Below are 25,623 nucleotides of genomic sequence, written 5' to 3'. Positions count from 1 at the left end.
CTAGTGGCTCCACAGCCCTCATAAACAGAGGGGAGGAGAGGCTGGATGGAGGTGGCCCCGGAGCAGATGCTCCTGCAGCTGCTGGTGGGGCTTTCAGGAGAACCCAATATAGCACATCAGGGCCGCGGGGCTGGGGACAAGGACCTCGGGCTGCCTTTCCATCTGCTCCCCCATCATCTCACGGCACCCCTATAAATCCTCACTGGAAGCCAGAGTATTTTAAGGATGGGATGTCTGCCCTTTCGAGTCTGGTGTCCTGGAGCATCTGTGCTACTTGGTCTGGCTTAGCAGCTGCCTGTGCCCCATCAGATGGCTCAAAACACTGGCTTGTCATGTTATTCCCAGCTCCAAGGGAGGAAGATCCAGAGGAAGGGAGCCCAGGAAGGGAGACAGAAGCCCTACAGCAGGATCACAGCCCTGGGGAGGAAACCAGCTCCCTGGACACTCTGCCTTGGGAGGGTGGTTTAGGCTTTGGGCAAGGGATTTAATTCTCAGATTGCACAGCCTTGGCGGGAGCAGCTCTGCCTCTTGCTGTGAGGAGGGATAACCCCAGCATGGGGTAGGGATGCAGGCAGAGCATCACCAGCCCCTTCCAGATGCTTGTGGAGCAGAGCAGCATCAAAGGAGCTTCTGCCTCCCTGGGCACAGACTCAAGTGTGGTGCAAGTCAGCATCATCCGCTCTGTGCAGGACCAGCTCACACTCAGAGTGAAGGGCACACAGTGCCATCACCTGTGTCACTGTGTCCCACCTGCCAGCCCGCAGCTCAACCAGAGCTCAGCAGGTGACAGGAAGAGATAAGGATCATTTCAACAGCCAGGAACCATTATCCAGTGATAGAATCATATAATCCTTTGGTTGGAAGAGATCATCAGGTCCAACCATAACCTAAACATAGCACTAAGACATGTCCCTATACATCTATTCAACCCCTCCAGGGATGGTGGCTCCACCACTGCCCTGGGCAGCCTGTTCCAATGCCCAACAGCCCTTTCCAGGAAGAAATGTTTCCTAACATCCAATCCAAACCTCCCCTGTCATAACCTGAGGCCATTTCCTCTTGTCCTAATGGGCAGCACAAAGCTTAACAGACAATTAGCACTGCCTCTAATCAAAGCCTGCTCCAATCAACACTGCTAGCTTAATGAGTAAGAGAAGAAAAGCTGAGAACAAAGAGCAGGGAAGACAAGAAAACACAGTGCTAATGGAAAAAGCTTGTGCTGTGTCCTCATCCATCCATCCAGCATAGCAAGGGACCCGCATGGGCGAGAGAAGGATGGGGCACCCGGAGTATCCTCTCCCTGGGGCCCCAGCAGGGAAAGCCCTTATCTAGTGGATGGATCTGATTTAAATTAACTCCCTGAGCCGTGGGAGAGGTTAGGACTGTTTGAAACTTGTGGATTGGGGGAGATTTGCTGCAATAGGGCCAGGGGCTCCCTGGAAGAGGGTGTTTAACCTGGAAGGGACCTGCTCAGCTCTCAGATCCCAGGGACTGCTGGAGCCGCAGTCAGAAAAACATCTTTATTTGTGAGCAAGGAAACCGGATCTGGAGCCACTGGGTGACAATAACCACATGCAGCTCCAGAGGCTATTTTTCCATAGTCTTTTTTTAGAGTGGAGACACATTTTTGCATTGTTTCTTTCATTCGAGTGTAAACAAGTCCTTTGCCCAAGACCTTCGTCCTGCTCCCCGGCCACAGCAGCTGTGTCTCCAGGCTGCCTGGTGTCTGCAGAACGGCAAAGTTCAGCCACAGCAGCTTTCCAAGAAAGCAACACCAAAGCCATCCCTCCTCCCCCAGATTCCTTCTCTCCCAACAGCTCAAAGGAAATATCCGAAGCATTTTGCATGGGGTTTTAATGGCTGTGCTGTTGCTTCTATTTTTAAACCAAGGGGGAAAAGACTTGGAGGTATTTATAAGTAAAGGCTGTAGGAAAACCAGCCCTCTTTATCCATAGTGCTACACAGAGTGATAATTGCGTGTCTTTCATATGAAGCCATGGAGACGGCGGGTTCATGGGAAGACCCCTCCCAGCCCAGCACTTCCACATGGCACAGCCATAAACCAGAACAAACCAACACAAAACCATACCCCTGTGACTACAACTGCAAAAAGGCGGCAGCAGCCAGTGGGGGAAACCTTGGTGAGGCCACGGCTCGACAACAGATTTGGTGCGAGCAGGGAGCACACGCTGGCGTGTCTGGACACAAGGTTTGCAGGGCATACTGAGTCAGGCGGTTACTGGATTCCTGGCCCAGCCTCTAGGCACAAGCAAATATTCCAGGCTTCCAACCTCCTCGCCATACAGCAAGTTGTAGCACAGTATAGGTTTCCTCTACTGAGACCTTCTGGAACCAAGCAGTTTATAAAATCTCAGCTCAAGACTGGCTCTTTCACATAACACAACTGCATCATGAGCCAGATAACATTCAGTACAGTAAATAGATCATTTAGTTTGGGCAGAAGAGGTACCCTGTCCACAGAATGCCTGATGCTGATGACTGCCTGCTGTCTCCTCTGCCTGAATCCTTCCTGACCCCTCTTCTCTGCAGGGTAACACAGAAAGCAATGCTTTTCCACGAGTGAAGAAGAACTTTTGAAACCATCCCAGCTAACCCAGATACATCTCACTAGCATCTTATCTACTGGTACGCATCTGAGATGTCCGCATGAGAGCAAGCGCCATGGTTTTCCAACATGCAATGGAGACCAACCGTTTGCTGAGGCCAGGATCATGGCTTGGAGCATCTCCGTGTCAAACTGGTTGTTCGGCCAGGCTCCACCTTCCTCTCCATTCTGGGAGCTATGGGAAAAGAAAAGAAACAGCAAGTTACTAGAGCTCAGTCCGGAGGAGCAGGCTTGTCAGAGAAAAGGCAAAGCTGTGGGCTCACCTCCTGGAGGAGAGGTGTTTGCGGGCTTTGAATCCTTTCATTAAATAACACTCAAGGGTCAAGACACTTTCAGTGGTCTCTATTCCTCACCAGGCTTTCAAAAAATGACCACAAATACCAAAAGCACTTGGAGGATCCGTGGTGTTTCCAGCAACACCTGTCTAGCTCCTGCTGACTTCAGAGACAGCCAGCACCTCATTGCCTCAAAATCCCACCATACATAGTGCAATACCCCAAAAAATTCTGGTCCTAAAGCCTCAGAGGTGAGTGCACCCTTGTACAACCAGGTCCTCTGTTCCTTTTGAAGGCCATGTGAGTGGATGCACCTTTCAAGCTATTTCAGGCTACAATTCCATTGTGCATTTATAAGACGGAAGGTGAGAAAACCCTGTGGCATGGTGGGCTTTGGGATCAGCATGAAGCCATCCGCCTGGCACCCTAAAACTTGCTCTGAAGGGAGTCCAAGAGCAGCCGGCAGCTCCACAGAGCTGGCAGTAAACAGTGCTGGGGAGGCTGAAGCAACAGGAGAGGGAAGAAAGGAGGTGGGCACCTGGCATGTCTCCTGGACTGGGAGCGCTGAGCACCACAGATCTGCCTGGGAAACCTCTGAGGATGCTACCAGACCTGGACTGAGGAGGTTTTGTGACCTGAGGGTACAATCGGCAGTCTGTGTGCACTCTAACAAGCCCCGCTTTCATGTTTGCCAGGTGCCAGCTGTGCTTGGCCACCACTCACTAGTGGTGACACTTCCCCTGCCGGAGATGTCAGGGCTCTGCTCTCAGAGCCCCTCCGGAGTCTCCCCACTTCCAGCAGAGACCTGAACATCTCACCAGCTTCCTGGGTCCTCCTCTACTCTGACCCTAAGTGACCAAAGCACCCAGAGCATCTGTCTCCCCTCTCCCAGATGGGTGCTCTGAGCTCCTGCAGCTATTGCCACCCACTGGGCACCAGCACCTCCCCCTGGGCTCTGCACTGGCTCACCTGGGACAACGTCTGCCCTGCTCTTGCAGCCTGGAGCTCTACAAAAGTGAGATGGGGGAGTTTGAAAGCCCTAGGAGAGAGCTGAGCCCATTTCCCAGGCAAGTGTTCAAACCATCAGACTGCAAGGCACGGAGGTGGCCTCCTATTCTTCCTTCACCGCTGCAGTCTCAGCCCTTACACCCAGGAGCTGCCAGACCCCAAAGCCTTGCTCAGACCCTGAAGCCCCAGTCAAACTTCAAAGCCCTGCTCAGATCCCAGAGCACTGCTCAGATCCCAAAGCCCTGCTCAGACCTCAAAGCCCTGCTAGGACCTCAAAGCCATACTCAGATCCCAAAGCCCTACTCAGATCCCAATCATAGAATCACAGAATATCAGGGGTTGGAAGGGACCTGGAAAGCTCATCCAGTCCAGTACCCCCGCTGGAGCAGGAACATCCAGATGAGGTTACACAGGAAGGTGTCCAGGCGGGTTGGAATGTCTGCAGAGAAGGAGACTCCACAACCTCCCTGGGCAGCCTGGGCCAGTGTTCTGTCACCAGTTTTGTGTTGCTCATATCCCAAAGACCCACTCAGACTCCAAAGCCCCAATCAGAGCCTGAAGCCCCTCTCAGACCCCAAAGCCCTGCGCAGACAAGCTCAAGCAGCCGAGATCTCCCCCAGTTCTGGGGTCCCCCACTAGCAGCTCCATGCTTGAGCACTCAGCACCCGACATGTTGCAAATGCCAGCGCAGGCACTGCCGGCACCAACTCAGCACTGCGTGCTGGGCAGCAGATGGGCTCTTCACCACCACGCTGAGTATCCTGCTGCCCAAGTGCCCCCACCAGCTGCACTCACTGCAGCTCCCACACAAAGGACAGGCTCTATATGACCATTTCAGAAATGGAACAGACCACAGGCACGTGCTTGAAGGTTGTATCTGCCATGGTGACCTTCTAGCATGGGCAGCTACTGTCCCAGCTGCATCAGAGCTCTGCAAGGAGGAAGCCCTGAGCACACAAGAGCTTTCCCCATCCTACCGGTGCAAATGTTCTCACACAAGAAGAAATGCAGATGCACAGGGTGGATAAGAGTGCCCATGTGCTCTGATCGGGCCCCACATGGCCCTACTTGGTCACATCACTTGGTATGGACTCGGTGAGGGGTACATATGGGCAAACTCCCTCATCACCTCTCCTTTTTGTACCTGTGGAACACAAGGGAGAGCTGAGAATCACTTATTCCTTTCAAATTGTACAATTAATTAGCTAAACAAAGTTACATGTAGCGTGTTTTCAGATAGTCTTGGAGCCTGACTTCTCTTTCAGATCCGCAGATGAGGTTCGCTGTTCAACAGCTTGTTTCCCTTTTCCCCATAAGCTATTATCAGTCGTCTGAGCTTCATTTAGAGGTTAGCAGTGCTGAGAAGGTGGCCCCATTCCCTTGGCTCAGAGCCATACAGTGCTGTATGCTTCTTTTTATGCATTGGTATTCAGCGTCTTCTCAATGAGCTGACTCAATTCTAACCCTGGCTAAGTTAGCTCTTGGTTGGTTTGGCACCGAAGTTGTTTCAAGGGAAATGGCAAGTGCACATGCTTGAGAGGTAGCACTATTGCACCATTGCATCAGTTCAAGCCTCTTGTAAAATGTTTTTGTGATTGTGCCAGTTGACCTAAGAAAAGTCATGACCTCCTGTTAGAAGCTTCCTCTGACAGCACCTTGCTTATATCTTTAGGCTACCATGGCTGTTACTGAAACACAAGCGTGAGCCCTCAGGAGACACGAGTTTGTCAAGTATCTACACACATGTAAATGTAACAAACAATACTACTCCTCTTGAAGTTATATCTCTGTGCTGCATTGAAGCTGTATAAAGCCACTCCTGTTAAGCCTTTCTTTAGGGACAAAGACATGACATTGAATGTGTAAAGTACTTCTGCTAAACTAGATTTCCCAAAATTTGCGGGATCATTTGTGCCCATAATCACCTAAAATAAAAGCTATTAGTGCTTTTACTTAAGTGCTTCTTAACCCTTGTTTCTGTTTTGCACTACTAGCAAAGGAGAAATTTTTATTTTCCACAGTTTGAAAGGAACCTTCTTTTTACATTTTTTTCCATGCCTTCATAATTTTTTGCATTTTGGTACTGGAGGTATTGCTGTTTGTACATGACTTTTTGAATTGGCTACAGACAGGCGGTGTGTGTGATAATCCATAAAGATGTAGCCTCTGTTATATAAATACTTGAGAACTTAGAATCATAGAATAGTTTGTGTTGGAAGGGACCTTCAAACTCATCTGGTCCAACCAGGGACATCTTCAGCCAGATCAGGTTGGTCAGAGCCTCATCCAGCTTCTAAGAAAGCATTTCTTAATTGTATTTGTATTATTTGTCCTATTATTTACATACTTGTGTTGCTATACATCAGGGTGGAAGTACCAAATACATTGATTACACAGGAGCTGTTAATAAAACTTCTAAAGCCTGAAATTTAAGAAGCAAATGGTTTTGAACCTTGAGATTCTGAGTGTAAGGGTGTGCGTATGGACAGTCACAGGGACTCTATGGAAAATCTGGTCTTAAGCAACTTTCCCAAAGACACACAGGACCTGTGCCAGGACCACACGATCCCCTGTCCCTTCCCCTCCTGTGCCACCTGCCTGATCCACCCACACCAGGCACAGGGCACTGCTCTCACAACCGTGTATCTGCAGAGGATGCAAACAATCCCTAAAGTGGCAGAGGCTGCCCCGACACGACCCTGCCAACAGCACCGCTTCTAAAATACCTGCCGTCTGCTGCAACTCAGGGCGTCCCAAAATCTATTTATATCCATCCTCCGCAACATGTGCGGTGGCACAATTTCAAGAAAGCCAGAAGCAACATTTGCTCTTCTTGCAAACTGATTTCAGTGCTTGTATGATGGTTGTGATGAGACTCCTCAGGCGTAGGTACCACTGTCCAGGCAGTGGGGACAAGGCGGGGACAGCCCTGGGGCTGTAGAGACCTGTTAATGTCACAAGCATGACTGGGAATAGAACCTCAGGCTAGATCCAATAAAGGACTTAGGAACCTAAACCCCATTGCAAACCACAACCCATCCAGCACTAGGTTAACCCCAGCAGCTCCTGCCCCATCAATTGCCCATCCTGAGGTTCCCAGGCTCTCCAGGGCTGCAGGAAAAGTGCCCAGAAACACCCCAATGCCTCCCAGCTGCTGCTCCTGGCTCTGGACACTGCCCCACCACACGGGTGGGATCTGGGAATGGGGAAAGAGAAAGCACAAGGAAGTGACAAATCCTTTTTTTTTTTTTTTTAATTGTAATATTCTGGTGGTTTGAACTCTGTTTTGAAATTGGAGGCCCAGGTTCAACTCCCTGTTTGACATGGCAATGTCAGCGTCACATTTTCCACCTCCCAAAAGACTCTTTCCTCCCCTCCTATCACTCCAAGCAATGGGCTGCACTGGACAGCAGCTCCTCCTGTCCGAGCCGTGTCTCCGTGCCTCAGATGGCAGGAACACGTGTAAGGAACAGCTCACCCGGACGATCATCCCCAGAGGATGGGGAGATAGTTTCAGAGCCTCTTCCTTTCTTCTGGTGTTAGAGAGGGAGTGAACAGACATGAACTCATGTGGTAGACTTCACTGGCCCCTGTGTTACAGCTACACCTCGGTGACAGGGGAACAAGCAAAGCCCTACATCCCCTTAATGCCCTGTGGGATCACAAAATCACAGAGTGTTTCAGATGGAGAGGGACACAAAGTACCCAGCCTGACAAAGGTGGGAAGGTCCAACACGCCTCTCAAACAGGGCCAAGCTTCCAGCTGGCTGCAACTTTGTATTAGATCCTCAGGGCTCTGAGCAGCCACAGTTTGAGTAGGAGATTTCTCCATCTCTCTGGCCTCGTGTCCCAGTGTTTCACAACCATCGGGTGAAAAATGTTTCCTAATATCTACTTTGAATTTTTCTTGTTGCAACACATGCCCGTTGACCCTCGTCCTTTCACTGTGCAGCTCTGAAGACAGCAATGAGACCCTTCTAACTCTCACACCTCCAAGCAGAAGGAGCTCTCAGCCCCTTGTCCCCTGCCACAGGCTCCAGACCTCTGATCATTTTGGTGGCTCCCATTTGGCCATGTCTTTGTTGCAGTGGGGAGCCCAAAAACTGGGCACAGTGCTCCAGATATGGTCCAATAAATGCCAAATTGAGGGCAACCATCTCTTCTCCTGACCTGCTGGCTACAATCTTACCAGTAAAACCCAGTATACAGTGAGTTTCCATCACAGCAGGGGTGCACTGGTGACTCATGTTCAACCTGCTGGCACCCAGGTCCTTTTCTGCAAATCTACAGCCCCCAGCATTCCTGAATTTTACACAAACAGCCCCAAAGCCGTGTGCCTGCTCCCCATGATGCCATGCAGAAAAGCTATTTTAGAAATGCCTTAGCATTGCAAAAAATGGTATTGAGCTCACTTCTCTAAGCAGGAAATTCAAGTGCCTCAATTACTTGCAGTGCAATCATCCAGAATTCAAAGGCACGGGGAAAAAAAAAAGTGCTGTAATCTAAAAACACCCAAAAATAACTTATTGCATTGGAAAAAAGCACACAGCTGATGACCAGATCTGGCTGTCTTCCACAGCTATAGAACAGAGTTGTGAATCAGAGCTGTGAATCACCGGTTCAATAGCGAGCAGCCTGTCCTGCCCTGCTCCCCCTGCCCGGGGCGGGCAGACCTGGACCCCCCCTTGCAGCCCTGCTCGCTGTTCAGCACAGCCTTAACCATTGCCTGGAATGGGAGGGCTGGTTCCTATGGAAATGACTGCAAGGACTCACTGTTTTTAATACAAATGCCGTTGACTGAATAATTTGCTTTTTTTTTTTTCCTAAAAACCCATCCCCCACAGAATGGATTTTTTTTTCCCCTGTTCAAATCTACTCCACACTTCAAAGCTCAGCAAAGAGCTGGCTTGCGTTTTTGGGAACGCTTCCAGCTAGGAACAGAGGGAAGGAAGCAAACCCACGCTTGAGATAAACCTGGGGATACAGCAGCTTAGGGGGCTCAGGACATGGTGGGGAGAACAGTGCAGGGGCTGTAAGGGCTTCCTGAGCAGCGCAGGGTGGACCCAGGTGCTCTGCTGATTGACTATTTTATGACATCCCCAGCCACCACATCCCTTTTAACCTCCATTTCGAGCACGGAATTATTCATTTCCTTGCGGGGTTGCTATGGAGCTCGTCACTATGGCAGCCGAAGACCTTGCAAACATTTATTTGCACAACTGCCCGGTGGATTCCTGAAAAATTGTTTTCCTTGCTCTTCAGCTGGAAACATGAGCCATAGCAGCACCACAACAAATTGAAGAAATGTATTGGTGCCAGAGTGGTGCTGGCAGAGCCTCAGGGGCTGAAGGGGACAGCCCAGCACCCCATGGGCGAGACCTGGGCACCTCGTGGGTGCCTGGCAGGGCTGTGGGCAGCACTTGGCCTGAGGATGTTCCCTCATCATCCTCCCTCCGCTCTCATTTGGGGCTTTCTGGCTCCTACAACAGCAGCCCTCCAGCCAGCACCGCTGCCACCCCACAGTCCTGGCTGCTCTCAGGCTTTGAGGACGTGGCTGGGGTTTGTTTCTCCTCCCAGCCTCTTCTCCTTTCTCTCCCATTGTCTCCGCAGCTCTGGCTGCTGCTCCCACTCTCCCATCACCTCCCCTGGCAGCTCCTCACCCTGCCCTCCCCTTCCCACCCAGCTCCCAGGGCTGGGATGCATCTTACAGCCCATTCCTCCAGCCCCATTCCTGGGCATCCCCCAGTCCCCCCAGGCTGCCCCCAAAGTCTGACACCCACTGAAATGTTGTTTCTTCTGCCAGCTTCCTCCAAGCCCTCCCTGCCACCTCCTACACACAGCCCCAGCCAGAGGCGGCAGCAGACATAAAATCTCAGCCTGCGCCCTTCCAGGCTGGCAAAGTGACAGGCAATAGGGGATGGATCCATCCCTGCTGATGCTGAGCCTCCTCCACGCTTGGGGTGGGCTGGGGACACAGCCCCACGTCTGGGGAGACAGCTCCAGGGCCAGCATCTCTCTGTCCTGCCACCCGCGCCAGCCTCCCACAGCCACAGCCCATCACCCTCCTGCCTCCTCCAGCCTCCAAAAAAAAAGAACCAGCTCCAAAACTGCCACAATTTCCTGCTTTCTTTCTCCCTTCCTTCACAGAGGATGCTGCCGGCCCTTCCCCCACACTCCTTGCATTCTCTGCCGCTTCTGTAATGCAATTACAGGGGCTGGAGAGGGGCTGGACGAGGCCCAGCTTTCAGATCATGACTTTGCAAAGATGGGATTGAAAAATGTTAGCAGGCAAGCGAGGGGGAAGATTTGCAGCCTCCCAAAGCACCAGCGAGTCATTACTCCCAGCCAGCGGAGTCGCTGGGATGCTGCTCGGCCAGGCAGAGGCAGAACAAAAGGCCACCGTGTCTCTAAAAGTGGGACCAGTGGTAGTGTCCCCCTCCTCGAGGACTTTTCTAGTCGTCCTGAATGAGTCAGAGCTGAGACTAGTGATTATTTCACCCAGCCCATCCTGCCGCCACCCGTGCCCCAAACACGCCGGGAAGGGTATTTTGAGAAATTCTTTGGAAAGTTGTTGTGTATTTGTCAGACTCTGCACCCCTGCAGCCGGCCATGGCATGTGCTCAGCTGCGCAGGAAGCAGGTGGAGAGAGAAATGTAAACTAATACATGTAGCACCTGCTAAATTACCTAAAATAGCATTTCCATACATAATGCTGTGATGACGAAGCTCCTGGTATTCTGGGGGCTTTCCAGAATGAGAGACACATTGCATCACAGGGATATTTCCCTTTCTCCACAAAAGACTCTCCAGCTTTTGTCCCACCTGGCAGGATCCGGATGGCTCAGACTTCAAGGGCCGTGACAAATGCAAATAAAAGGATTATTGGCCCAAGATGGTCAACAGGGAAGAAAACATTCAGTTGAAGAAGGCCATGTGATCTAAAAAGATGCTAAAATGCTGGGTTTGCTGAAATGTGGGCTGTCAATAGACAAAAGGGGGAACTCTGCAAGCAGGGGTGCTCGCAGGCACCGTGCACAGCACAGGTGACCAACTTTGTGGTCTCCTGGCTGTGAAAGGGCAGGTGGGGTGGGACCAGGATGTACCGTGACAAAACCTTCAGCTTTCAGCCCCAGTATCAGCTCCACAGGATGAGGGGAAAGGAGAGTAGTTATCCAGGGACAGCTCCTGCTCCCAGTGTCAAAACAGCTCCTGCCTGTCCTGGCACCCCAAATCCTATCCAAAATTTCACCATGGGGCCACAGCGCATGCTCAGAGTAAAGCCAGGCTCTGAGCAGCCTCATAATGCTTTAAAGAAGCATTTTCTCTGCAGCATTTAATAGGAAAACACAATCATAGAATCATTTAGCTTGAAAAAGACAGACCATAAGATCGAGTCCAGCTGTAAACCCAACGCTGCCAAGACTATCTCTAAATCATGTCCTTAAGAACCTCATCTGCACATCTTTTAAACCCCTTCAGGGATGGTGACTCCACCACTGCCCTGGGCAGCCTGTTCCAATGCCTGACAACCCTTTCCATTAAGAAATTTTTACTAATATCCAATTGGAACCTCCCCTGGCGCAACTTGAGGCCGTTTCCTCTGCTCCTGGTGCTTGTTCCTGGGGAGCAGAGCCCGACCCCCCCTGGCTCCAAGCTCCTTTCAGGCAGTTCAGAGATCAGAAGGTCTCCCCTCAGCTCCTGTTCTCCAGCTGAACCCCACAGGTCCCTCAGCCGCTCCATCACACTTGGGCTCCAGCCCCTCACCAGCTTTGCTGCTCTTCTTTCGACATGCTCTGCAGCCCAGAAAGTCAATAGTGTCCTGGGCTGCATCACCAGCAGCATGGCCAGCAGGTTGAGGGAGGTGATTCTGTCCCTCTACTCAGCTCTCATGACACAGCCCAGGGCACAGCATCCAGCTCTGGGTCCTCAGCACAGAATAGACATGGACCTGCTGGAGAGGGGCCCAAGGAGCCACAGAAATGATATGAGGCTGGAACAGCTCTGCTGGGAGGACAAGCTGAGAGATTTGGGGTATTCAGCTGGAGAAGAGAAGCTCCGGGGAGACCTTATTGCACCTTTTAGTAAATAAAGAGGCTTATAAGAAAGAGAAAGACTTTCTACCAGGGCCTGTCATGACAGGACAAGGGGCAACAGTCTTAAGCTGAAAGACAGGAGGGTAATGTTGAACATAAAGAAGAAATGTTTTACAATGAGGATGGTGAAGCACTGGGACAGGCTGCCCAGATTAGCTATGGAAGCCCCATCGCCGGAAATGTCCAAGGCCAGGCTGGACGGGGCTCTGAGCAACCTGATCTGGGTGACTAAGTCCCTGCCCATGGCAGGGGGTTAGACTGGATGAGCTTTGAAGGTCCTTGCCAACCCAAACAGTTCTGTGAATCTGTGATGCTATGAAAAGAGGCCAGAAGAGCCACGGTGGGGCTTGGGAGGGATGGAAGTATCACAGCCCCAGGGACCTGGCTCTGCAACCCGGCCCTGGAGGGCAGGGACAGGACTGCTGCAGCTTGATCAGCATCTCTGTGTGCCCCTTTTCACATGTTTTCAATGAAAGAGTGAACAGAAGCTAAATCTGTCAGTGTTTACCTTCACATCCCCACTGGTGCATCTGTGCTTGTGCTTTATGGCACTTGCTACTATGTCCACTATAACATTACACAAACCTGCAACGTAAATTCCTACGGGGTTACAACACCCGCAGACACCCCTGTGTCTGCTCGGTTAGCAAGTATTTTTTTTTTTAGGAAGGACATGCTCAAGCCTGTGTGTGTGGCCAGTTGTCTTCTTGCCGTGTATACACCCCCGTGCTGTGTAAGACCATGAATGTCTGCGTCTCCCTCTGCCTTTGTCCCCTGGTTCCAGCTGCTGCATGCTCTGGGCTGGCCGCCCAGATATATACATATGGTGTCCCCTTGGCAAAGACATGTCCTGGCATGCCAAGGTGCTGCTGTCACGCTGGCCAGAGGAGGGTCAGATTGGACATTAGGAAACATTTCTTCCCAGAAAGGGCTGTGGGGCATTAGAACAGGCTGCCCAGGGCAATGGTGAAGTCACCATCCCTGGAGGGTTGAACAGACACGGAGATGAAGTCCTCAGGGACATGGGTTAGTGCCAGTGCTGGGTTAACAGTTGGACTCAATGATCTCAAGGGTCTCTTTCAACCTAAATGATTTTATGATTCTACAACCACCCGAAACACACAGCAGAAGCCCCTCGAGCTGCAGCCGCCCTTTGGCAGTGTGTCTGCACACTCTGAACCCCAAGAACACACCTGAGAGCATTTAAGAACTATTCTTGGGACACCTTTTTTCCCCTCCCCATCCCACACCACACACAGGCAGGCTGACACTAGCCCTGTGTGTCCAATTCTTAGAGCTCAGGTGTGAAAATGAAACAAAGAATGGAAAAAAAACCCACTCCTTTCCTTCATAGGTCTCCTATGGGCACTGCTGCAAACCCTTTCTACTGCACTCCCCTTCCTCCCTCTGCACAGCTGGGGCGGTAGAGTCAGACGGGGCAGCTGGGATGCTGTTTAATGGGCGAGTGAAGTGAACATCACTAATGGCTGTGTTCACCCTGGGAGAGGGAGTCTGTCTGGCAACAGCGCTGGAAAGTATTAACACAGGGAGATACAGGATTGGAGAAAATAAATGGAGGGGGGATGCGAAATGGCATTCTATATCTTCTTCACATGGTTTGCTCCTCCCTCCACTCCCGACTGGGGATTTCCACATTGCTTCCCACTTCATTGTGAGTCCCCCAACACCATCTCTTGGCTGACTTCTGCCTGGGATCCTCTTCCAGCCTATCCCCATGGCTGAGATTGTCCCCACTCCTCCCACGAGCTGCCCAGGACATACCAGCTCTTCCCATCCCAGGTTGTCTCACCCTCCCGTGTCCACTTGTGAGCAACACAGAGCCCTCCCAACCCTCCAGGAAGGAAATCCTGACTTGAGCCCAGTGTTTTCCTGAATAAACCATCCCACAGAAATCAGAACAAAAAGCTACCAGGGTCAGGCAAGTACCAGGAACGTGCAGGACACAGGCCCAGGCTCTGTTCCTTTGGCAATTAGTTAAACAGCAACAAGATGGGTCCCTCGTACCAGCCCCGGTCCCTGTGTTGTCCTCCATACACACCCCCAGGGAAACCCCATGCTGATCCCACAGGGATGTCCTGCAGCGCTGCTGGACTTTGTGTCTGGGACAATTCATCACTGTAATCTCCACAACAGCCACTGATCTGATTAGTCTGGGAATGGCATCTGCTGCTCCGTATCATTCTGTAGTCATTTACATTTGCCCAGAGACAGCGAGGATGCTTTATTTTTTTAGAAAACACAAACATCATTTAATTCATTAATCTATCCTCCTGTTTCTACCAAACAAGATTGAGAATCGTTCTACTCAGGTCTGACTCCCCACCACATTTTCAGAGGATATTGTCTGAGCTCTTATTTCCTGAGCATGTGCACCAGAGCTCTTCTGGGTTTCAGAACAAAGAAAAATTCTCTTTGTTGTCCTGTAACTGTGCTGTGAATGCAGCAAAGTGCAAGACTGAGAGGCAGTCCCAGGTTATTGAGCTCACCTTGGGTTTGCCTGGCTCCAGGTGCTCAGAAACGTGTGGGATTTGTTTCAGTGGGCAGGGCTACACTGAGAAAAGACACGATTGTTCCCTTCTCCAGCTCCCATGAAGGCAGCGAAGGAGGAATCACAATGTGGTTTAAGCATGCTTCCTGGCTCAGGATCCATGCCGAACTCCCTCCGGGATCAATTCAAACCACCAGTCAAAGCTGCCTTGTCTTTATTGCTATTTAATTTGCGTCAGGCAAATACAGTTAAGAGCACATCCCTTCTTTTCTTCTCAGTTAAGAGGTGGCCTGTGCTCCCCAAGCAGAGCCCTGCAGTTCAGGGAGCTCATGGTGCTGGAGAGTTTCTGCCCTTGCACCCTCCGGTATCACCAACCAGTGCCCGGGAAATTCACACACCAGACACCGAGACGCGGGGAAGAGCACAACAGAGAGCAGCTTGCTTTCCAGGATTTGCCTGTTTGATCAGCAGAGACATGGCAGGCCTGGGCACTGAACATATGATAGTACTTTCTATTTCTACCCTTTGGCATCGCAACACATGTTTAGAATAAAGGCATTGTGATTAAACTTAAAACAAAATAAAAGAAACCAAAAAATGAAAATAAAGAAGAGCTGTTTCATTGCAAATGTGGAATTTGCACACAGGTAGGTGGAGAAAACCAGCATGAACTAAAATCCATTGAATTAGTTCAGTACCAGCCTGTGCTCGGGCAAAACCCCTCTTCAAACCAGGGGGCCAGCCCATCCTGTGGGAACCCCTGCCACAAGAGGCACTGACACGAACTGCTGGTGGCTGTTTCAGGGACAACCATGGGCACCAAGGTCACACATGTACCTCATGTACCATAAACAACATGTCACGCCAGTTCAGCTCCCCATGGACAGTCTGACCTTGCCTTTCCCCTAGCCCTCTTCCCACCCCACACACTGCTGCTCCCACTCAGGCACTGGGAAGGGGCTGGAGCTTGTAAAAAGCATCAGACAGGAGCTGGAGTGGGGGTCACCGTCCCATGACATGAAGAAAGGTCCCTGTCACTGAGTTAAGTTGCTCTGCAGTGCATCAGCTCTGTGTCTTGAAGAGCTCTGGCACAATGCGAGAAGAGGGAGCAATAGCACTTGCTCCAATGTGGCTCATTTACTCGCTTCTTGTAATAAAACTGTTACAGCAGCTTTGGTGCACTTCTGTATTAACAGGGCTTTGTTAATTGTCATTTGAACTAGAGCATAAATGGTTAGAAAGATTTTTCTTGATTAAAACATTGTCAGTGATAGGGAATTCAACAGAGCTCTGAGAAAACTTCCAGCAATGGTCTTGTTGTTAAAGTCCATGGCTGGTGTCTAGTGGGAACACTTTATATGCTTTACATCAAACCCTCACTCCATTTTGCCTTTGTCAGACAGAAGAGCCTAGTAACAAAGTTAAATTGCTGCAACAAATTAGCTATAGGAGCCGCTTAATTTTCTGTTAAGCTATTGAGTCAGTCCTAAGGAAAGACTGAGACACAACCAGATGGTGCAGACATTTAACTGCAACCTCCAATACCAAAATCCAGGACCCGATGATCCCTGTGGCACCATTTAAACCTCCACCGAAGCCTCCTGAGTGGCCACCAGCAATGACAAAGCACAGAGGAGTGAGCTCCTCTCTTTTACACGGAGACGTAGCACCTGACCCCACCAGCCAAGGAAGCACAGCATCCAAATTTACTCCTGATTGCTTCAAGAACACAATCCTTGGGTATGCTCCCAAAAATACACGTATAAATTATCCTGGAGCCAGTCTCCTCGTATACAATAATCTCTGGTTGAAGTATCTACAGAGGAAGGTGGACTCCCAGTTTAAGTCCTTTCTTAACCTGATGGTACTCAAGGGAGTTCACCCCCTGAAGAGGATCCTTGCGCCTGTATGAACCAGGTGAAGGGTGCCTGCTCAACATTTTCTTGTCAATGCTTCCTCACTGTGTACCAAGAAAACCAAATTTCATTGGGCCAGAGGCAAGAGAGTGCAGAGTCTCCCTTAGGAGGCAGGTTTCCGCTCTGCTGCCAGGGCTTCTCATCTTTTTGGCATCACATGAAAACTGGAAAAAATTCAGCCATGGTTTTGAGAGCAAGAGCAGACCTTAGGAGACCTCCTTCCTGTGAGTCTCCTCACTCATTAGGTTTAATTTCTTCTTCTGTAGCCTCAAGTGGAAACACGCAGAGCACTCCTCACCTGGACGATCTAATGAATCACCCTGTGCTGGAGATGGCACTTCCCAAGGAATTCAAGAAAGGTTCCAAACTTCCCAACAAATGGAGTTAGATCCAGGGTTCCTAACCCTGGTTCAGCCAGATTACCCCATAGGCGAAAGCACATAGAATCATAGAATCATTTAGGTTGGAAAACACCCTCAAGATCGTCAAGTCCAACCATAACCTAACTCTAGCACTAAACCGTGTTCCTAAGAACCCCATCTCTATGTCTTTTAAACACCTCCAGGGATGGTGACTCAACCACTTCCCTGGTCACACTGTTCCAATGCTTCACAACTCTTTCCATGAAGAAATTTTTCCTAATATCCAATCTGAACCTTCCCTGGTGCAACTTGAAGCCATTCCCTCTTGTCCTAAAAGGGACCTTGTCCCATGGGTGACCTGCTCCTGCTGAGTTAGATGTGGCTGGGACATGTTTCTTCAAACGGGCCTTCAGGGACCTGAGGCTCATCTATCCAGCTACTGGCTGCCATGGGGGCTTATGTAGTGGTTTGGCACTAGGTGCTCCTGCCAGGGCAAGAAATACACTTCAACAGCACGGAGCTCGAGGCTCCACGACTGGTGAAGGGGCTCACACAGTGATTCCCAGTGGCCACCACACAAGGGGAGGAATCAAGTTTTTGGACTCAGAATCTAGTCTAAATGCTCAAAATATGCTTTAAAGAAGAAGCCTTTCTCTATGAAGCATATTTTACAGTCCTTTAATGATCTCACAACTTCACTTGGAGCTCCCCCCACTTCCTGGCTGCCCCCCTGGAGCTGTAGACACCAAAGGCAGACAGACTATTGCAAACAACAGCTGTCACACCAGCATCAAACAGAGCTGACACAGCAGCAGCCCTGTTTCTGACTCTTTGGCTGGACAATTCTACCAATTACAGGGAACACCCATCCTCAGAGCTGCCAGCCAAGGACTTTCCAGCTCTGAAAGTGGCACACAAAGGAGAGACACATTCACCAGACACATATAGGGAGAAAGAGGCACTTACCCACTCGTTCCAGGTCTCTGGGTCTGAGAGAAGCGCCAGTCTGTGTTAGGCTGAGCTTGCTGCAGAGAAAACAGAAGAGTTTTAATACCTCCATTCTTGCCTTTGAAAATGAAAGCGAACTGATCCTGGATTATTTCAGTCTGGAATATCAGCGTGTTTTTTCCAAGTAAAGAAAATCAATTAGAACAAAAAAAAGCTCCCCCCTGCCGCCCCTTTCCTGCGTATTTCTGAACCAGCATGAATACTAAAAAGCATGACAAAAACCATTCAGTGAATAATCTTCCAAAGCAGCTCAGGAAACCAGGCTGTGAAAGAAATGAAGCATGAAATAAACTGATAAGGGCATCAATTCAGCAGGAGCACTGGTAGCAAAGGAAGGAGTTTGGAGGAGGGAGAGTGTGGGGGTGCAGATTTAATTGATACTAAGAAAGATGCTTTTAATGCCAGAAGGTAAAACGATAACAGATCGTCCTAATCTGTCCTTCTTCTGTCCTAAAAAAGCCCTGCCTGAGATCACACATCGTATTTGAATGACTTTTCCCAGATGCTGGGGCCTCAGAGCATTACAATATTTTTCTGTCCACAGAGGAAAGAACAAACTTCCGACAGCAAAAGAAAAAAGCATTATTTGTTTAGGATACACAATAAACTTCAGACACAGCAGCACACTTTGTAACTTCATTAGTAAGCCCCCATATCACTTTCTGCCCGTGTTATTTTACCATCAGACAATGGACATTTTGTAAATAAGGAAGGACATGAAGCAGGCTTGTATATTCCTGTTTGAATCACGCTTTTGTGAAGAGCACTAAATAGCAGAACTGTTTGCTGCCTGGAAGACACATACTTCCGAAAATCTTAATCTTCTTAATTAACTCCAGAATAATAACATGCTACCTGGAAAGGACAACATTTCTCTCTGCTACCTTAGGAATGAGCAGTTCACAGTCCATACAGTGGAACAGCAATTTTATAGGATTATTCTGCTTGTACATGCAATTACTAAGGAAAAGTGAAGACGGGTAAAGCTGACCTAGATTTTTATTTAGTAGATGTGATTTCACTAATTTATCCACAGCTTTGATGATTCTCATGAAAGAATATATTAGAATAAATTAATCCCCTAAAATAGAGGCCCCACTGGTACCCACGCTGCACACAAATTAAGCTGTTTAAATACTTGCCCTCCAGATTTCAGATACACATTTTTGCACACGCTGACACACAATCCGGCACTAGATAAGCCCTTCCCAATCTATTTTTTGAATTCCTGTTGTAATTACCCCTTTCAAATTTAGGGCAGGCATTTATGACACAAAATTACTTGACTTTTTATATCCCAGTTACAAAAGCTACAGCTAAATACAGTCACCTACATCCATATTTAGATGTCTGAATACAAGTGGCTAAAGTTTTCAAAGCACGCCGCTGCCTACGTCTCTGCAAGCCCAAGGGCATGTAAGGTCACCAGATCTTTCTGAAAAATATCACAATGTTCAGTGCTGAACGGTGTGTTCGGTCCCTTGCTCGAAAGGGCTAAGCTGGAAAATTATCCCTTTTAACACTTAGAGAGTTGAGAAATGAGGAATTTCTACCACACGCCTCTAAAACAGAGCAAAAGAAACACCGAAAACTTTGCTTTCAGATAACCTACTGCCTCACGGTTTGTATGCCACGCAGAATAAAGGGGTTAAACAGAATCAAGAAGTTAAACACCCAAGACCCATGTTCATGACCATGCTAAGAATTACTTTAAAAATAAAAGAGTACGAACAGGGCCAAGGGAAAACTTTCCACTTCTATGAACACTTCGATTTCATATTGCCGCCTTCCCCCACCTCCATCACGCCAAGCCAAAACTTTCACCTGCCACCTCCCAGGAGGTGACAGTGACACACATCCCCTGAAGCCACCTTCTTAGGCAGAAGGACAGCCAAAGAACAGCCAGTTGGCCTGGATATTACAGACCATTGCGCTTAAGGGACAGGACAGTAAGAAAGACCCATCTCTTACCCCATCACAGGGACTCGCTAAGGTGCTGGTCACCTGCTCATAGGCAGCCATGGTCTCCGCAGTGCTCGAATGGCTGAAAGGTTTTACAAAGAGGAAATCGCTTTGGTCGGACATGGGCGAGAAACACGAGGTGTAATTCTGTGCCTGGGAGGTCAAGCCCGCTCCTCCCACATCCAGGTACTTGATGAAGCCATCTGGCTTCATCTGCCCGCGGAAATGGGAGGCCGGCTTGCGGCCAGTCCCTCGGCAGCAATCGGTGAAGGTCCAGCTGGCAGTGCCAGCTTTGAGACACCGGGCAGCCGCCAGAGCAAACATCACACAGGACACGAGGGAAATGGACACCAAGGAGATGATGAGGTAAAGCGTTAGGTTAGTATCCTTGGGAGAAGATTTGGGGAGGTCCAAGGACTTGGCGAAGTCCTGCACACTGTTTTCCTCTGGAGAAATGACTATTACCACCGAGGCCGAGAGGGATGGTGTGCCATTGTCCCTCACTTCGACCACCAGCCTGTGGGGATCTTCTGACTCCTTGAGAGCCTGTGCAACCCTTATCTCTCCAGAGCGGCGTTCCACTTGGAAAGGCAAAGCCTCAGCGGTCTCCTGCAGCTGGTAGGACAGCCAGGCATTATGGCCACTATCAGCATCAACAGCTACAATTTTGGTGACCAGATAGCCAGGTTCTACCAACGATGGGATGGTTTGGTGGAAGGCAGAGCCCTTGGGGACAGACGGGTAGACAATGGTGGGGGCATTGTCATTCTCATCCAGGATGAACACATGGACCACAGCAGTGCTACTCAGTGCAGGAGACCCAGCATCCTTCACCTCCACAGGCACCTGGAACACCTTATCCTGCTCATAATCCAAAGCCCGCACAGTGTAGATGGTGCCATTGTCCTGGTCTATCCGGAAGTAGGTTGAGATGGGTACATCCTGCATCCCGTTGTCCAGGATGGAGTAAGACAGCTTGGCGTTGCTACCCTCATCAGGATCAGATGCTGACACTGAAAAGACAGAAGTTCCAGGAAGGGCATTTTCCTGAATGTGAGCTGTATCGAAAGGACTGGAGAAATTTGGCGCATTGTCATTCACATCAGCAATTCGGAGGTAAAAGGTTTTTTGCGTGGCCCTCTGTGGGGACCCTGAATCCACAGCCCTCACTGTGATGTTGTATCCACTGGCCTTCTCCCGATCAAGGGGACCATTTGTAACCAGTGAGAAATGCTCTTTAAAAGACGACACCAGCTTAAATGGGAGCTCTTTTGCTATCTGCAGACGGACCTGCCCATTGTCACCAGAATCGCTGTCCTTCACACCAATGAGAGCAATCACTGTTCCTGGGGTTGCGTCCTCCTGCACCGGGCTGGAGAGAGAGGTCAGCACGATCTCCGGGCTGTTATCATTGATATCGATTAATTCCACCCGCAGGTGACAGTGTCCTTCCATGGCTGGGGATCCCTTGTCCCTGGCTCGAACCGCAATCTCGTAAGCACTGGATTCCTCATAATCCAGCAGAGCTTTGGTTCTGATCTCCCCTGTCCGGGGATCTAAGGAGAACAGCTTGGTGAATTTACCAGGTGAGTTATTGCTAATTTTGAAAGAATATTCCACATCCCCATTGGGACCTTCATCCAGGTCAGTGACATTCAACTTGGTGACCAGAGTGCCCACTGGCACGTTCTCCTCCAGATGTACCTTGGATATGGGTGGGTCGCAGACAGGAGGGTTGTCATTTGCATCCAGGACATGGATGGTAACCTTGGCAGTGCCAGATTTCACCGGATTCCCCCCATCCAGGGCTGTCAGTGTTAGGTGATGAACGGCCACTTTCTCTCTATCCAGTGCTTTTTCAAGTACGATCTCAGGCATTTTAACACCATCTCCTCTCACGTTGATACTCAGGGCAAAATGCTCGCTGGGGCTGAGCTCATAGGTGGAGATGGAGTTGGAGCCCATATCCGGGTCTTCTGCTACCTCCAGAGGTAGCCGAGTCCCAGGGTTGGCTACCTCAGTGATCTCCAAGACCACCTCCGGCTTGGGAAACTGAGGCGCGTTGTCGTTGACATCCAGGACATCCACCTCGACGCGGTGGAGCTGGAGGGGATTCTCCATGACGAGTTGGAGGTGCAGGGTGCACGTGGGGTTCTGCCCGCACAGCACCTCACGGTCCAGCCTGCTGTCGAGGAGCAGCACACCTGCTGCTAGGTTCACCTGGAAGTGCCGCTGCCCACCCTCGCTCACCAGGCGCAGGTTACGGGTGACCAAGCTCCGCACCTCCACCCCCAGGTCCTTGGCCAGGTCGCCCACCGGGGAGCCCGGCTCTCGGTCCTCGGGCACGGAGTAGCGGAGCTGGGCGCTGCTGAGAACCAGCAGACAGGAGAGGGCTCCGAGCAGTAGCGGGAGGTGCCATGGCCAACTCCGGCCCCCGAGCATCCCGTGCCGGGTGTGCGAGCGGAGCAACGCGGAGCGGAGCGGCGGCAGCTCCGCGCAGCCTCCCCCGCCTCCCCTGCCCCGCTGCCGGTCCCGGGAGCCGCCGCCGCGCCGGAACCCCCGCGCCCCGGGGGGTGGGGGGGCAGGTCCGAGAGGGTTGCGCAGAGAGGAAACCGCCGCCGGAGCCGGACACAGAGGGATGGAGGGGGCGGGGGAGGGCGATCGCAAACCGGCCGGCTGAGCCGCTCCTCGGCACGCAAAGGCACACAAAGTCGGCGAGCGGAGGGGATGGACCGAGTGACAGTTCTACGTCTCTCCACAGCCCCCTCCTCCTCCTCCTCCTCCTTTTTCTCTCTCTCCCTCCTCCTCCTCTCCCTCCTCCGCCGCCTTCCCCAAAATACGCACGGCGTAGCCCCCCCGCCCCGCCGCCGCCACTCCGCCCCCTCAGCGCCGGGAGGGCGCCGGGGACTCCCGGCAGCGGGAACCCCCGCCCCGCCCGGCTGCTGGGAGCGGGGACCGGCGAGCACCCCTCCCCAAAGCCGGCTTGGGGGGCCACAGCCCGAGCCGCTTGGGTGTCGGGGCTGCGGTCAGGCGAGGGGACACGCTCCCGAGCTCACCTCGCTGCGCAGGGTGGCATCCGGCGGGTTGACACCAGCTGGACCCACCGAGGGTTTCACAAACATGAACTCGCTGATGTCCGAGACCGGCGAAAAGCAGGAACGGTAACGCGGGGCAGGGGGTGCCGTGGCTGTCACCTGGACGCCCATCACCATGTCCCCTTGCTTAGGTTCGTAGTGCAAGTGCCCAAAAATGTGACTGGGAGGGGGCTGAAGCGTGTTCACGCTTTCCACACAGCAGCCCTGGTTGGCAGGCGCAGAGCCCCGCCGGAGGCACCTCACACCCAGTGCTGCCAGTCCCACCAGCGAGACGGTGGAGATAAGCACTAGGGACACAATCAGACAAAGCGTAATTGTGGGCAAGCCCCCACCATCAGTGGCCCGAGTCTCAGAACCCAGTAAGGCCTCTGGGCCCTTCTCCTCCACCAGCACCACCAGCGTGATGGCTGTGGAGAGTGGGGGCTCCCCAGCATCCCGGACCACCACAAGCAGTTCATGCGCAGAAGCATCTGACTCCTGCAGGGCTCGCATGATCCGGATCTCCCCAGAGCGCAGGGCCACACTGAAAAGCCCTGGATCTGTGGCTTCCGCAAGGTGGTAGGAAAGCCAAGCATTACGCCCAGAGTCCGCGTCTATCGCCACCACCTTAGTGATGAGAGCAAGAGGGGTGGTAGAGGGAGAGATTCGGAACTGGGCAGCAGAGTCCTCCCCGGCCCTGGGGAAATGCACCCGTGGGGCATTGTCATTCTGGTCCACTATAAAAATATGAACCAGTGTCCTGTTCCTCAGGGCCGGGGAGCCACCATCAGAGACCTCCACGTGGAACTGGAGATAGGTGGTTTGCTCATAGTCAAAGGGGAGTTTGGCAGAGACCTGCCCACTTGTGGGATGTATGGAGAGGTAGCGCGTTGGATCCAGGCCGGGATCTGTCCCACCAGCTCGCAGGATAGAATAAGAGAGGCGGGAGTTCTGCTCCGAGTCAGGGTCAGCAGCAGAGACTGTAACCAGCATGCTGCCCACCGGGTTGTTTTCTGCCACCAGCACTTCATAGGACGCCTGCTCAAATTGGGGCGCATTGTCATTGACATCTGCCACGGTGATTGGCAAGATGGTGTGGTGGGAGAGCGGAGGACTGCCCAGGTCCGAAGCAGAGATGGTGACGTTGTAGTAGGCAACATGCTCCCGGTCCAAATGGGTGCTGGTTAGCAGGGAGTACTGGTGTTCATAGTCCTTACGCAGCTGGAAGGGAAGATCTGGAGACACGTGACACTGAACCTTGCCCTGCTCACCGGAGTCCCTGTCTCTGACGTGTACCACAGCCACCACTGTGCCTGGGGGTGCATCCTCGCTCAGGGAGCTGGAGAAGGAGGTGAGAATGACCTCAGGGGCATTGTCGTTCACATCAGTGATTTCCACCACCACACTGCAGTGTTCCTCCATCGTAGGTGACCCCATGTCCTTGGCCTCCACTTCAATCTCGTACACTGTTGCCTCCTCGAAGTCAAGGTTGCCCTGGACACGGATCTCTCCACTTTGCTCATCGATGGCAAAGATCTGGCGTAAGGCAGCTGAGTTGTGGCTGCTGAGGGAGTAGCGGATGTCTCCATTGGGCCCTTCATCCACATCGGTGGCATTTAATTTCACCACGAGGGTGCCCAGCGGCGAGTTCTCCACCAAGCGGGCTCCATACGATGGTCTGTCAAAGACCGGGTGGTTGTCGTTGGCATCCAGGACCTGAATAGTGATATGTGTCTTGCTGGACTGGGGAGGAGAGCCACCATCTTCAGCAGTCAGGACCAGGTGGTGGAAAGCTCTGAGTTCCCGGTCCAGGGCCCTCTCCAGCACCAGTTCAGGGAACTTCCCTCCATCTGTACGTGCCTTCACGTTGAGGTTGAAGTTGTCATTGGCACTCAGGTGATAGGTCTGCAGGGTGTTGGTGCCCACGTCAGGGTCCTGGGCAGGCTGGATGGGGAAGCGGGCACCCAGTGATGCCAGCTCGTAGATGCGCAAGGATACCTCATCACTGGGGAACTCCGGAGGGTTGTCATTGATATCCAGGATCTCCACCTCGATGCGGTAAAACTCTACGGGGTTCTCAATTGCAAGCTTCAGGTGGAGGAAGCAGCGGGGGTTCTGCCCGCAGAGCTGCTCCCTGTCTATCCGCTCACTGACCATTATAATGCCGGTGTTCACATTGACTGAGAAGTACTGGGAATCCGAATCAGATAGTACCTGTAGATTAGCTGCCGCCAGTTTCGTCACATCAGTGCCCAGGTCCTTCGCGATATTGCCCACGAAGGCGCCCCGGGTGAGCTCCTCTGGGATGCTGTACCGGATCTGAGCAGAGGAGCTGTGCAAGAACAAACAGAAAGAGAAGACACGCGGCAGTCCCAGGGACCGGCCCGCCGTCCCTGCCCTCGGCATCCTTGTCGGGTGGGCGGCCGGGGAGCGATGCCCTCCGCGCTCCGGGGCCGCGCTCAGCGCTCGCCGCTCCCATTCATTGTTTGGGGCGGACGCGGTTCGACGGGGGCGGGGGACGCCGGGGCTCCGCGCAGCCGCCTCGCTATTGGCTCCGAGCCCCGCGCCGTTCCTCCAATTGCCGCGCTCCTTTCCCAGGACAGCAACACCGGCGCCAATCGCAACCCGCCGGCGGTTGCCGCGCGGCGCGAACCTGCGGCGCTTCCCCGAGCGACGGCGGCGGCTCCGCGCCCCCCGCGCCGCGGCGGGGGAGCAGGAGCGGCCTCGGGGGGAAGGCGCGGTCCGGCCGCCCAGCGAGCCCCCGCAACGTCACCGCCTTCCCTGCCCTTA

At 51.9% G+C, this 25,623-nt stretch overlaps 1 protein-coding gene across 34 annotated transcripts in view; it reads right to left on the bottom strand.

Annotated features, from left to right (window-relative positions):
- The window catches only part of LOC102091799 (protocadherin gamma-A4), a 223,708-nt gene that overhangs the window by 5,236 nt on the left and 192,849 nt on the right, over positions 1 to 25,623 (bottom strand). For 30 of the 34 annotated variants that reach the window (XM_065030276.1, XM_065030270.1, XM_065030286.1 and 27 more), the window contains 2 exons: positions 17,756 to 17,814; positions 2,713 to 2,801 (listed from right to left, as the gene is read on the bottom strand). In XM_065030276.1, coding sequence (XP_064886348.1) covers positions 2,713 to 2,801; positions 17,756 to 17,814 — 148 coding nt within the window. Of the gene's footprint in view, positions 1 to 2,712; positions 2,802 to 17,755; positions 17,815 to 18,019; positions 19,634 to 19,768; positions 22,613 to 22,815; positions 25,604 to 25,623 lie in introns of those variants that run through there. The other 4 variants (XM_065030283.1, XM_065030296.1, XM_065030282.1 and 1 more) reach the window with 4 other exon arrangements.

Source organism: Columba livia, chromosome 14 (genome assembly GCF_036013475.1).
Source record: "Columba livia isolate bColLiv1 breed racing homer chromosome 14, bColLiv1.pat.W.v2, whole genome shotgun sequence".
Taxonomy (NCBI): Eukaryota; Metazoa; Chordata; class Aves; order Columbiformes; family Columbidae; genus Columba; species Columba livia.
The sequence above is the reverse complement of the archived record's forward strand: the minus strand, read 5'-3'. Positions and strand labels throughout refer to the sequence as shown.